General features: G+C 41.8%; 1 protein-coding gene across 5 annotated transcripts; it reads right to left on the reverse strand.

The window, feature by feature from the left end:
- Positions 1 to 2,823: 2,823 nt before the first annotated feature.
- On the reverse strand, positions 2,824 to 9,662 carry LOC103705534 (signal peptide peptidase-like 1). 5 transcript variants are annotated; one of them, XM_026804050.4, is made up of 4 exons: positions 9,540 to 9,662; positions 8,062 to 9,043; positions 3,607 to 3,807; positions 2,824 to 3,053 (listed from the first exon to the last, which is right to left on the reverse strand). In XM_026804050.4, exons 2-4 carry the CDS (start codon positions 8,857 to 8,859, stop codon positions 2,937 to 2,939), a joined length of 1,116 nt encoding a protein of 371 aa, XP_026659851.4. In that variant the 5' UTR covers positions 8,860 to 9,043; positions 9,540 to 9,662; the 3' UTR covers positions 2,824 to 2,936. The 5 variants fall into 5 exon arrangements, with proteins under 5 accessions (XP_026659851.4, XP_008787497.4, XP_008787498.4 ...); XM_008789275.6 differs by having other exon boundaries at positions 9,364 to 9,649; XM_008789276.6 differs by having other exon boundaries at positions 8,062 to 9,064; positions 9,364 to 9,641.
- Positions 9,663 to 14,417: the final 4,755 nt, after the last annotated feature.

A 14,417-nucleotide genomic window follows, 5' to 3' on the forward strand; every position in this document is an offset into this window, starting at 1 on the left:
TAAGATCCGACTTGACTCATTTCGGAAGACCTATGGAGGCAGATTGGGTCCTAAAATTGAACTCGTTCCATTTTTTAGGTCGGATCTGGATTTACCAAAATTAGACCTAACCCAACCTGTTGTGGTTCAAATCTGGCCCGATGGTGACCACGCCGGAGGAGTCGGAGGGCTGCCGAAGTGCGAAGGACGACAAGAAGAGCCACCTCCCACGATCAATCGAGGTACATGCACAAAGCCTCACCGGTGTTTCCGGTGAAGGTCCTCCGACGATCAAGTTAGAGTGAAGCTTAGTAGGTCTAGCCAAAAGTCTCCTCAATATTACCTGTCGGAGGATTTTATAGTCCCGGTAGGGATACTCAAGTAGAGGAGGTATGGCCCGTTCCCATTATGAGGGGGAGTGGCACACAACCAGAGCTTGCTTGTGGCGCGCGGTAGAGTCCGTTCTTGGAAACGGTAAGACGTTGACAGTCGTAACAGGGTATGGCCGGAGTAGCATGATGTTATGTTTGGACTGCCGTGGGCCAGCTAGCAAAGCGTAGCGTAGTAGCGTTGCGATGTACGGCCACGTAGGAGGGCGTGGGCATGCACATGGGTACGACCATCGGCAAGGCCGAACTCGTTGAGAGGTCGCATCATGCATTTGGCGAGATCGGCTTGACGGGTGCCGAAGTGTGTCCGACGAAATGCCCCGAGCTCAGGGGTCGGGGCGTATAATTGGAGAGGGCGCCCCGAGCTTGGCCGGAGCGCGTCGACGAGCAAGAAGGTCACCCCAAGCTTGGCCGCGGCGCGTCAGCGAGCAAGGAGGGTGCCCTGAGCTTGGTCGAGGTGCATCGGCGAATATCCGAGGTTGAAGGAGCTTTCGGCGGAGTCCAGAGCTGGGCTGATTCCAGACCGAACCGAGGACACATCTAGTTGAGGTTGATGCCTATCAGGCCAAAGCTGGGTGGCCTCTTTTGCCGTGGGCTGAACGATCCATTTCGCCCCCTATCACAACCTATTTGAAATTTGAATAATTTTAGATTTTCAATTTTACGACCTACCTCGACCTGACTCGAATCTGTAAAATTATTTGAAGTCGCGGGGGGTGTAAGTTCTGAAGCCATGAATGAGTTGATCTGACTCGAACCCGAACTAGACCCGAATTTTTTGGATTGAGTTTGGATTATATATAAACTCGACCTGACCCGAACGACCTATTGAGTCAAAAATTATAACGACGGACCCGACCCGATCTTTTATGAGATTGGGTCTACGTTCAAAATTAAGATTCGAACAAAAAAACTAAATTGGGTCGGGCCCAACCCAACCCATTAGCGGTACCAGCTCAAAATCGAGAATTACAGCTAAGTTTGAAGAGACTAGTTAGCCTCAAATTAGGAGAGGAGGTCCCAAATAATCTTGGGCAGCCTTCATTTGGAGTTCTCAAACAACTTTGATCGGTCGAATTTTTAATAAATGGGATGTTTAATGAGCCCTGGATATATGGCTGGAATTGGTAGCATGCCTCTGGTCACCCAACTGGCTTCCAATGGCTATGACCATCCGGGGAATGCTTTCTAAGAAATAAAAGGAGGACACTGTGGAGAATTAACTGTCAGCAAACAAGAACCAGCTTGTTACCAGACTCCAATTACCAATCTCCACACGATGCCTGATTAAACTGGAAGCATGAATTGGACAAAATCATCACTTAGCGGCCATGCAATGCCATCGCATGATGGCATCGCCAAGCCACATGAAATTGCTGAGTCTGAGGGAACCAGGGGGAGGGAGGGGAATTGGTATTGTTTCAACAACATGACGTTGAAGTATACCGGATCACTAGAACATTGGGCGGATGAGAGAGACAGAGAAGTCTATCCACGCCTGGAAGCACGTTGCATCACCAAGAAGATATGGAAACAAGCACCATGCTTATAACTGATATGGATCATTTACCATAGAAGATGCGCAATGAAGCATTAAGTGCTAATTATCTTAACAATTCCACCTATTTTGCTTGCCTGCATGAATACCAACCAAAAGCAAGAAGAAACAACCTAGCACAATGCACCTCTTTCCACCCTAGAAACAACGAATCATTAAATAATTCTAATAATAATAAAGAATGGCCCAATACACAAGATTCTTGCTATTTTGGAAACCGCAGAAAGCTAAATATATGCAACCTATTTTCATATTTCAAACCTATGATCTCCAAATAAACAACTTTTCTGCTCCTCCAAGGCTCACCCTAAGAAATAACATAGCATATGGTATGAAAAGTCCCACATTCGCAGCAAATGATGATAAGGATCTGATCCTCAAAAGTGGTGGCAGTGCCAGCCCTAGCACAAAGAGGAGCCACATCCAATAATACAAAGGCCATAGAAAACAATCAAGTGGGCATGATACTATGATAGTCAATTATGGCTAATGACAGAACGGACCAGAAAATTTCGAATTACAGAACGACTGCTAGGTTGTCTCCCCTGACTGCAACATCCTCCACTGAGCTGATCATTCTCATCATTAGCTAACTGCTATTACCATTTGCAAAGCTTTCTAGGATGTGGTTATCAGTCTTTATCGCAAAGGCAACCAAGCAATGGTTTAGCTCTCGCAAAACGATAGCTCGGTGCCTTTGCTATCAAAGGATGACTGCCTGGAAGACTAATTCCTAACTAATTGAGATACTGTCATGCTGACAGACTTGAGCCGCACGTAAGGTTCAAGTTCAAACCTTCTGGTGCTAGTCAAGTTAGGGAAAAGCCGATGACTAAAAGAAATTCAGATACAACCACAGCAACTGATAAAATGATGGCTCACAACTAAGCACCACAATGAAAATAGAGGACAACTTCATAAATAGCTCTTAAGCATGAATGCCACATCTGTTCTCTTTAAATAAAATTACATGGAAGAATATTTCAGCAGTATGTGAACAGTGATGCAGTTCAAACCTCCATTGAATGAGCCTTGTCATTTGAAATTGGTCTGGCTCCTTCCCAGAGTTCCCTTAGTTCATTTCTTGACCATGACAGGAAGATAACAGGCCCCAAAGTTGACGGAACCTGCAGTGTACGATCAACAATGGCTGTCATCTTGCAATCTGATTATTTTTTAATGATTTATGCAATTTTATATATACACTCCTAATTTTGGGATGTATACTACTCTTGTTTCTCTGCCTCAGAACAAGAGTAGCTATACTATTTGAGACATACAACACCAGAGGTGGAGCCTCATGGAAGCACTCGGGAATTGGGTTTAGTAACAGAACAGATGCCAAAGCCTTTCGATTAACTTTTTTTTTAGTATTAAAACAAAAGTATTTATAATTAAGCTTCATGAGGTCCGCCAGCCTTTGATGTTTAAGACATGAATAATAACAAGAAGAAAGGATATTTAAAAAATGATTTATGGCCTCAATTCTAATAGATTGATCTAGATAAAAGTAATAGGTGAGTTGGTATTGATGTTTCATAAAAATTTGTCAGATTCCTATACAGAGAATACTTGTGACAGCAACAGCATATGCATACTGCGTGAAGGCACTGGCTTATGAAGAAAACTAATATTGAACACGGATGAAAACAATTGATACCTCAGGTGAATGAAACTCACCAGATAAAGAAGAGCAGGTTGAGGAGACTGACTCAAGATCCCAGCAGCCAAAGCAGTGATCAGTCCAGCTGCATAACCAGAAAGTCCATACCATATATATTTATGCCCTTTTGAGGAAAAGGTCTCTAATGAAATGTCCATATCTCTATTCTTTCGATGGTCAAAACAGAAGACCAAAGCTAGAAGCATTCCAGGAATGGCCTACAGAATCAGCAAAACCTTTGTTATGGTAATTTAGTTGGCAAGTTAATGAAACAGGCAGAGTAATCGTGGCTGTAGATAAATAGACATATAAAAATTTGGAAGTCCAAATAAACAGGCTAAAAACATATTCAAGTGCTCTGCATCATTATTCGTAGATAGCATGCAACAATTTCAGTTCAACCTTAATAAAATGTACCATTACCCAATCAAAGATATGGTGACAAAATATAAAAGTGAAAATATATGATGACAAAATATAGAAGTAAAAACTAAACTGAAACATCATGCAACTAAATGCTTTCCCAACAGATGAAAGAGGAATCGTTTTAGACTATAGCCAGCCAAAAAAGATAAGACATACCACACAATTTCAGCCCCCATTATGTAGGCAACGATAAGTATAGATTTTACCCATCAAAAGACAGAATTTGAGATGTTCAGTTCATAAAAGACGAAAGGATAGCAAAGTTGCATTGACTAGATAATTGCAAGAAGTTGCTTCATCTGTAAAGCAAAATTTTGCTCAGCTTAAAGAATTAGACATCTGAATTATTTGGGTCTGTGTAAATATAGACACAATATACAAATATAATAACCTTCCACAATGACAAGAGAAACTGACCTTTCCCATCTATGCATTTGCTTATTTCTCTTGTTTCTTGTTACTGCATTAAGCATGATACATTAATTAGCAAAATCTAGGGAATATGTCCACCTCTTGATTTACAAAAAGGAGGCAGGCACCACTAGAATTGGAGAAAAAAGAGTGTTGCAGTTGGGGTGTAACTTGGACAAACCTGTAAAAATAAATTAAGAATAATAAAACTGAGAAAATTCAAGGATCAGAAGGACTCAGAGTGTTGGATATAATCCAACACATATCTGAAACAGGCCAGGTACAATATGCATACAGAATTAGGATAGCCATATGCAATTTTTCTCGGGCCTATTTTATTATATATAAAGTAAATAAAAAATAAGAAAAATCCATGAACTTCGCATGGAAAACAGAGCTCTTTCCCTTTTCTCCTAAAGTTTTAATGCCTTCTACACTATGCTAGCTATGCCATCCACTATCAAACCTCCATTCCTTCCCACCATAAGCCATGCCGCACACTGATCATGATCCCGAGTAGCTACCAGCCAAGCCAAAGCTCCAAAAATGCTCCATTAACTATATATTGAAGAGGCTCCTACAACACCAGAAGAACAAGCACTTCATGGTTTAATGGCCCCAGTGCTTCAGCATCCCTGTCACCCCTGCCGCTTGTATCTCCTGCACCAACACTACATCATCCGCACCAGCAATCCAACCAACATCACCACCAATACCTTAAGGGTCTTCATTTCCACCTCCTTGAACGCCAACAATGACCATAACTAGAAAGGGAGAAGGGGGCAGGCTAGATTCCTTATCGAGACAATCACTCCAATACAATATCCTTCCTAATTCGGTTCAAAATACTTATTGGCCTCATCCAAGTACTCGAATTGGCAGCGGTCAAGAATTTAGTTTGCCGTCCGCTCCAAGCTGCCACGACTGCAGTGTTCCATGCTGCCCTCAACAATTTTGCTTCATGCCTATGTAGTTATATGGTGCATAAGGAAAGAGATTGTATAAATAACTGTCACACCATAACTCCTCTTTTGCAACACATGGCGATCACATATGTATCAGACTTGTGGAAATTTACAATAACATGACTATTTGATAGCAATAATAACTCGGTATCACCAAGAACAAAATTAACGTAAATATGAGATTATCAGCAGAAGTTGTTTACAGTTGTTCACAGATAAGTGTTGCCCGACCACTAAACAGATGGGTCATCTAAAAATAGGGACGAGACAAAATATTATATTATTTGTAGATCTTCCTTTACGGAATCTTATATCCTTGCTGATAGGTAGGTTTGGTGTTTGGATCAATTAATTGTGCTGATATGAGTTTGATATACATGATGGTAAACTAGCAAAAAAGGTTATCCGTGGCAAGTATCTAGCAGAGAAGAACAAAGCATGACACTACATACAAAAGTTGACAGAGCAGGAAGAGATTATCAAGGCTGCATATATAGGGGGGTGTGTGTACATTGTACCGTAAATGAATGGCACGTATAGTGTAGCCATCCAACATTGGTCCAAGGATTTGATCAAACACAGTGAATATCAGCGAGAAAGTGGGATCAATTATCAATTTTATAAATTCTTACATTTTATCATGCATACTCATTGATGCTTGCTGAAATCATATTCAGATAATTAAGCCGCAACTAATTTATTTTTCACATCTTTCATGATAATCACTCAATATCAGTTGTGACTATTCAGCTTCACTCAAAGCACATGATTTGCATCTGACTAATATCCAATTCGCATATGTATCATATTAGAACAAATATGGAAATGATTAATATTCGATTTGGATATGTATCCAATTAGAACAAGCGCAGATACAAATTTCAGTACCAATTTAATATTTGTATTTGCATTTTATCCTTTCTATATATGTTCAGTTTTTCGACATAAACAGGCCATAGCAAGGAATAGGGATTTGAGTAATGTGTTGTCTGTAACATACTGGTGACTGACCAATACCATAACATACCAATACATGATAGTTGGTTACCTTTGCCCTATTGGCTCAAACCAGTGCACCTTGCACAGTGAAACCAACCAGTATGGGTACCAATACCCAGACTTTAAGCCTTGGGTCATAGGAAATGTTATTGTAACTTAAAACCTGTACTGATAGATTGCAGAGTTAGTTGTTGAGCTTTCCAAATGGATATAATCCTAAATTTGAAAATTTTAATCTCCATACCTGATTCATCAAAATCAATTCAGAGACTCCACCATAATGGTTGCACTAATCGTGCATAGGTTTTCAACATGTTATGCAAGATTGTGGCAGGGTGGGAGGGGTGTGGAGAACTAACTAGACAATATAACACTCCAATATATTATGGCTCAGATAGTGATGGCGCCTTCTATTTTCTCTGGATGATAACTATTCCTTAATAAACTTTAGGTGATGGCGGCATCAGGAAATTTCTTGTCACAGAACAAATAGCTGGCTATCGATTTTTGTGTCATAGACTCATAGCTTAGATCAATGTAATTAGATCTGGATTAAATAGCACCATAGCCCCATAATAGCAAGAGATCCAATGGAAGATTTGTGGTATCCAACTGGCCAACTGGAACATAAGCTGATGCATACAGTTATTAAGCAGATGATCGATTCAAAAAATCCAGTCAAAGAAGCAGTATTGAGGAAGCAATGGAGAAGAGCGCCCCCAAAGGAGTGGTGAGCCTAAGAAACCTATGATACATCGGCATTGACTAAGAAGGGAGATAGGCATGCAAGCAGTGCAGGAAATAAAATTGTCGATGAAGTTCAACAGGCTCATAACAACACCAAACTGTCAAACTAGAGGTGCAACAGGTCATCATGTTGCTGCTCATCATCATCTTTTCATTTATGATGATAATCTATGTACATTTGAAAAATCCTATGAAAAATTTGAATATATTTGTTATTAAGAAAGTCATTTTTAACTCCATAAAGGTTAACTATGAAAACATTATATAACAGAAAGCCAGTTATGGCATGGGCAGGAATGACAACATAGGCGCCTGAATGAGCAAAATGTGTCCTTGATGAAGAGCAATATGTTTCCAATTAAAGTTATAAACATTAAATGTGATATGCGAAGCACTGCTATGTTTCTTCTGTTTATCAAAGGCGTGTCATGCATCCAGATTACCAAATCAAGAGGCAGATTCGAGTGTCCTTTTTATCAAACTTATATATGATATAATAATGTTACATCCTAAAAATACCAAATTTGGTTGACCATAATAATATCACAAGACCTAACCTTGCTACAATTTTAGAAGAGTCCCAATGTGATCAAGCATTGTCAGGTCTCACTGACGCCAAGCGGAAGCTCATCAGACTTGGATTGAGTAATGTTCAGCATTAAGAAATTCTATTCATCGTAAAACTTAGGTGCATGAGCACCTAAGAAATATATACAAATGCACGAGCACTGTAAAACAACCAACATGATGTGTAGTGCAACGGACAGGAAATATACAAGTCAGAAATGTTAGATAATACTGCATAAGGACTTAGATTAAATTGTGGATGCATCAACCAATACATCCTACTTTCAAGTTGACCAAGAAAGGAATCCCAAAATACCATAAGAACAATAATAAATGCAGATTAAGAGAGTACCATACCATGTCTCCAAGGCCCAGCATCATGTACTCTCCAGCAGTGCTCCCAGGAATCAGCCCACCCATTAAATTTCTTGGAAAGACCAGCTTAACAGGCAGTTCTAGCTTTTTTGTTATCAGTTGCAAACCTGGAAGGCTCAAGCTGTTAGCCACTGTGTGCACTGGGTTAGATGCCTTCTGCGTTGCAACGGAGACCATGACATTCGCTCCAAAAAACCTCTCCGAGAAGAAGACCCAGAAAATATCATACACAAATAAGCAGACAAGAAGCAAAGTGCAGATCTTAATGTTCGGTAGCCGTACATGGCTAACAAATGCTATACATATGGAAATACCCAATAAATTATTCAGCACCCAATGCCCAGAAACGAGCCAGGCCACTACAGTTCCTATACATAGCAACAATAGTATTCCCTGGCTACGTGTAAAAGACTTGGAGCAGCATCTGGAGACAAATGGGTCCATTAAATTGAAATGGGATTTGATGCAGGCAACATAAGGAGAGAGACAAAAGAAGAGCGCAGAGGCTGACGCAATGGCTGTGAAGGCAGTAACAAGGTGGGACACTGACGAGAAAAGATAGAACATTAACAAAAGGCTGCAAGAACTTGCGAGGGGGATCATAAGTGCTTGGGACCGGTCTAATGTGATGGATGCCTCCGAGAATTCGAGATTCCTCTCCATCTCCTTGCCATGATCCAGAGCTCGGGAAGCCGATGCAAACGTCACGAAGATTGCTGTCACTATGAGGGCGAGAGATGCAGGTTCAAGCAAGTATGTAAGCTTCCACAGTGACTCCATAGTAGCGCAAGTCCACCAAAAATACTCCCCTTTCTAGTTCTCCCCCCCTCTACACTCTAGTTGTGTCAATAAACCTTCTTGAAATTATTATTCCAAGCAGAAAGCTGTGTCTATTAGTTTGCGTTCCACTCGGGGATGAAATCCTAGAAGACAATATTTCCGTCATGACAGCTCCAAAATTCATCTGCGGCCACAGAGAACATACCTGGAACGGTTAAAAAAGGTTGAATCTTTGGCTGTTTCAAGCGGCCAATGTATAGATTCTTCTATCTTGAGACACCATATTCGATAAACTCGTAGTTGGACCCAGAAATCTAACACAAATTTAAGCATAAAAATTCCAACATTTCAACAAAGGAGATTGCTTTTAGGGTTTTTGATTATTAAAACTTAAAATATTGCACAAAGTAAAGGCCTTCAACGGGAAAAAAAATTGAGAACCACGAAAAACAATTTTCTACTGAAATTAATGGGAACAAGATAGGGATTTGAACAGATAACTACCTCTAGGCCTGCGAATCGAGAAAAAGATCCCGTCCTCAACCATCGATAGAAGAAAATTTCGACTGGAAGAGCGACAAATCAAGGGAAAGAAGGGGCTTTCGGATCAGGTCTTGCGAACGAGAGGGGAGAGGGGGAAGCGTTGCTGAGGGTTTTTGGGAGGGAGTATGTGGACTTACGCGGTATCGCTTTTCCGGAAATCTTCCCCCGGAAAAGGACTTTGGGTTGGGAGCCGCGAGCGACAGCCAGCCGAAGACTGGAACTTGACCTCCTTTCGTGCTGAGTTTCCGCTATCATCACCCCCGACCTTTTTTACGCGCTTGATCGCACATCTCGGGGAATTAATGGAACCCAGCTGTAAATTTATCGGATTGCTGCCACGTGCCCATCGATATTCATCACAGCCATTCATACACGGACGACCATGATGAACCTGAAGGGACGGACCGTGTACCTGGCTCTCACATGGCAACTTCGGCCGAAGATAGAGTCCACCCTTTGATATTTTTTTTTTCTTGATGATCTTTTCTTTGATTTCCGACAAGTACCTAAGATATTATTTGGCATCACTTTACTGAAAAAATAAAAAATAAAAATTCTGTTACTACGAAAAAGGTATGTGTTTTTTTTTTCCCGCCATTTTGGTTTTATTGACTGTACTTATGCAAGCTCAATGCAAACAATTGTCGTACCAAAAAATTAAAATAAAAATTTTGTTTTCATTTTTTTAGATTTTTGAAAAATTAAAACATATTTGGTGGTCACTTTTTTAAAAAAAAATAGAAATAAAACTCTGCTTCCACCCTCACCACCTCCATTAGCCTCTCCGAGAGCTTGTCCTCCATCTACGCCTCCACCAAGAAGCAAGAACCTCCGCCAAACCAAGTCAAGCATTCCATCCTAGGCTAGAACACTGTTGGAATAGTGTGTGGAGGGGAACGACCTTACAAAGTGTCACTGCCAGTGCCCACTGTAAAGGGCAAAGGTTGTCACCTTCAATGTTGAGAGTGAGGCATATCAGCACGGCACCGGCGGCGTGGGCTAAGGAGAGGAGCTAGGGAAGGGGGAAGCCAAGGGTGGACTTGGCGGGGAGAAAGCAGGAGGCTTCAATCCTGGAGTTGAAGTTGAGAAAGGATTGGAAGGGAGAGATGGAGGGTTGAGGAACTTCAATGGGGGTGGCCGCCATGGAGAAGGAGGGGCTCGGCGAGGACATGGATGTCACGGAGATAGAGGGCGAGGCAGGGAAGGAGGCAAAGGCGGAAGAAGAGCTCCAACAAAACGAAGGTGGCGAAGGAGAAGGAGACGGACATGGAGGAGGAGGAGGAGGAGAAGAGTATGGAGGAGATAAAATCCAATTAAAAAATACAAATATTTTTTTTTCACTTTTACTTTTTTTAAAGAAATAATGATTTTTTTTTCAAAAAAAAATATAAACATGGTTAGCAGACAACTTTTTTACCATCATATTCCATATGTCTATTTTTAAAAAAAAACAGAACAAAGAAAGATACCAAATAGTCCCTAAAGCGTAACAGTTATGGGCCAAGGCATGTGTGAGCAATTGGAGCCTGCCATCTCGGAACCAGTGATTCGTGGGCTGGGTCTGAGCACAAGCCATAAAAGCTTCACGTAAAAGAGACGTTAAATTATGAAAGTCTTGCTCTTCTTTTTTTTTTTGTAAATTCTCGATGGGAGTCGCCCTCGGCAATTTTCAGCGGAGTTCCAAGTAGGAAGGAACCTTTTTTTATTATTATTTTTATTTTTTTATTAATCAACGGCTCAAACGGACATAGTCAACTACATCACTATTAAGAATGCTGTAGAATGCAAAAGAAATTAAAGACTGCTGGAATCATAAAAATTCTCTAAAATACTGGACTGCAAAGGAGGCGACCCAATCAGCAGCCTGGTTCACCCGAGAGAGATTTTAGTGCCCCACTTTAGCCCTACTAAAGCACCCAAGCCTTCCTTTCTCACCACCGGCGATCCTGACCTCAGAGGAGAATTTGCCAGCAATTGGTTGAAGTTTTAGACGAACACAGCCCACCACCACCACAGCCAAACACCGCCAGAAGCTAGGCAAGGATCCAAAATCTTTTGATTAACCTTGCCACGCAGCCTCCGTCGCCCTTAGGTCGATGATTCTAATCGGCTATTGCTGGATTTAGGCCGGGAAAGATGTACCTTGTTCTGGTTTTCTTTTCCAGATTTTGGATTTTTCGGTTCTATTTTTCCTTTTCTGGCCATATTCGCTGTCGTCACTCATCGCCGAAGCCCTCCTCCAACCTTCTGCATAGGTTTGTGATCATGGCCATAGTCTTAGTCGCTTGGAAGCTGTGGATTTTTGAATTGGACCGAAGCCCTTATTTTGTTTTTTTTCGGTTGATTCCTCGCCATCAGTCGTCGGTTCCGCCATTGCAGAACAGCGGACTGCCGGTCATGGAAGACCAATGCCACCACCTGTCCTTCATCGCCATCTTTTTCTTCCTTTGCCCTTTCCTAAGAGGCCAACCCTCTTTCCTTGTTTTTCCGAGAAATACAAAAAAAAAAAAAAGAAGAAAGGACAAAAAAAAATTATCTACTTTCTCCCTCCATACTCTCTTTTGAACGTCCAATCCTTTTCTAGTTTATTTTGTTGGGAAGATATTGGAACTTAGAATTTTTACTCTTGAATTAATAATGCCCTTAGTACTCTATTTTTTTTTTTTTTGAAGTTAATTGACTTACCTATTGATTCTATTTATTCATATATGTATATATTAGCCATGCCGCTAGGCCATCTGCTCCGCTGTATACATACTCCCATGGGGACCTGGGCATTCTAGAACAGTATGCCAATTGTTGGGAGAAAACCCAAGTCGTCCCGGAACAAAGGCGCCGACCAGAAGGCGCCCGGCCAGGAAGCACCCGACCGGGAAGCACCCGACCGGAAGGCGCCGACCAGAAGGCGCCGACCTGACTACGCTCGAACTAAGGGCGCCCGACTCGGCAACTACCTCGGCTCGGCATCCGACCAGGCGCCGAATTCCGAAATGCCTTGCCTAAGTATTCGACCCCAGCTTAAGCCCTTAAAGGAGCCTTACTCTAGATACTCAATCTCACCATATCCTGCTACCGTCGTCAAGCCATTAATGCACATGGCCTTTGCAGGCCTCCGGCACACCCGATCATTAATGCGCGTGGCCTCTGCAGGCCTTCGACGCACTCAACCATTAAATGAGTATGGTTCATGATGATCTCCGGTTCATTCAGCCATCAAAACGTATGACTTCTCCCGATCTTCGGTTCACTCAACGATTAAAGCGTATGGCTTCTGTCGTCTACGGACGTCGAGCCTCTTACGGCAAACCCACTTAATCGCTGATGATGGCATGACTTGACGACGACTTAAGGGCTCCGGCCTGATCTCCAACAGTAACGGTGTTGACTCACACGATCGAACATTAATTCTACTGCATGCCAGACTGTACGACAGGCCGATTGCCCCGTCACATCACAGGTAACCCAGCTCCCTCTATAAAAGAGGAATTCCTCCATTTGAGGGGGGGCTGAACAAGGAGAACTCCAACTTCTTACTGCTATCTCCACTCTTATACTGGCCCCCTCTGACTTAGGCATCGGAGGGCCGGCGCCGGAGACCCCGGCTACCGGCTTCTTGCAGGTCTCCCGGAGGACGCCACACCCCGACGGACCGTCACCCATCACTGCCGATTCCCGCCGGAGCTCCTCCTTCCCGGCCCAGCAGTCGCCCCCGGGTCCAAATTCCAGCAACACCAATCATCTGCCTCTTCCAGCCAGCCTGCATCTATTGCAGCTTCTGCTTCACCTACTTCTCGTCTTTGCATTCCCCCTTGCTTTCTTTCTGTTTAAGATGTTCCTGAATGCCTCTAGAAAGTATTGTGAAAAGTGATCGAGGACTATAAGCTGCATTTAGTTGCAAAGAACATACTGATGGTATATAAGAAAAGAAAACAATTGTAGCTAGTCTTGCAGTGCATTCACCTTACCATTCAGCAGACGACAGGACAGAACTTTGATACAAATTTGCGGGAACAAGCATCAACAAAGATTTCATATCTTCCTATTATTGAAGAGAAACCCGGTATGCAAGGTCTTGGATAAGTTGGACTGCAGGTAATAAGCAAGATAACCAAGTTGGTTGAATAAACTAAGGAATATTTTATCATCCTTCTTTCCTCCCCTATTTTCTGTTATTGGAGGAAGGAGTTTACCTAAAGATGAAAATTTGGACCAGATGGGTAACTAATGCTTCTCAACAAACATGAAATCAAGGGCACTAAGGTATGATTTTGACACCCAGACAGCGTCCCGTTATATAGGACGCCCTTGACTACACCATGCAAGCCAGCAATTTCAAATATCTGCAAGACATTCAAGTTCAAGAAAAATGCATAAGAATATTTAAAATAAATCATAAGCCACCGAATCAATCCTGTTGATCAGTCTAGTCTGAAAAGAAATCCAGTTTTCATCAAGAGTACAAGAGTGGCCTTGTTTGTCGAAAAGATGCGAACAAGATTGAAAAGAAGTCTCTAACAGGTCAGAATGATGCTTCTTCAGTGCCTGACAAGCATTTCTCAATTCCATTCTCTGCTTTCCAAGTTTATTGATCAGAAAAGAGGCTAGAGACATCAGATCAATTATCAGTTTTGAGGACTTCATAGATCACTGTACAAAGATTACAGTCAAAGAAAATAATCAGGATAACAAATTTTGATATGCAATCCAATAGTGTAATTTCTCTATCGCAGCTTTCTCATTTTCTTTTCTTGCATAAGCACAGAGGTGTACAACAATGTAAAAATAAAAATCACATTAAGCAAGCAGTTGCTCAAAAGATATAACCATTGTTTCTTTCTTAATCAATAAATCTAAGACCAGCTGAATCTTTTATGAAGTAGTGCTTGAACTCTGCACTTTATTTAGGAAATATCATGGGGCACAATAAAATAAAAGAGAAGTCATACTCGATTACAAGCAACAGCCAGATACAATCTAGTCACTCAGAATGACCGAATCGCCGTTCTGAGACTAAA

The sequence above is a fragment of the Phoenix dactylifera genome, chromosome 16, assembly GCF_051530095.1.
Source record: "Phoenix dactylifera cultivar Ajwa chromosome 16, Ajwa_hap1_PhDact_Kaust_v1.1, whole genome shotgun sequence".
Classification (NCBI taxonomy): Eukaryota; Viridiplantae; Streptophyta; class Magnoliopsida; order Arecales; family Arecaceae; genus Phoenix; species Phoenix dactylifera.

Excerpts from the sequence above, each read along its gene's own strand:
- LOC103705534 (XM_026804050.4), bottom strand. The coding sequence starts at position 8,859 with ATGGAGTCACTGTGGAAGCTTACATACTTGCTTGAACCTGCATCTCTC. Across the intron at positions 3,808-8,061 it reads TGCTGGGCCTTGGAGACATG|GCCATTCCTGGAATGCTTCT; the intron begins GTATGGTACTCT and ends CTGATTCTGTAG. Across the intron at positions 3,054-3,606 it reads AACCTGCTCTTCTTTATCTG|GTTCCGTCAACTTTGGGGCC; the intron begins GTGAGTTTCATT and ends CGTACACTGCAG.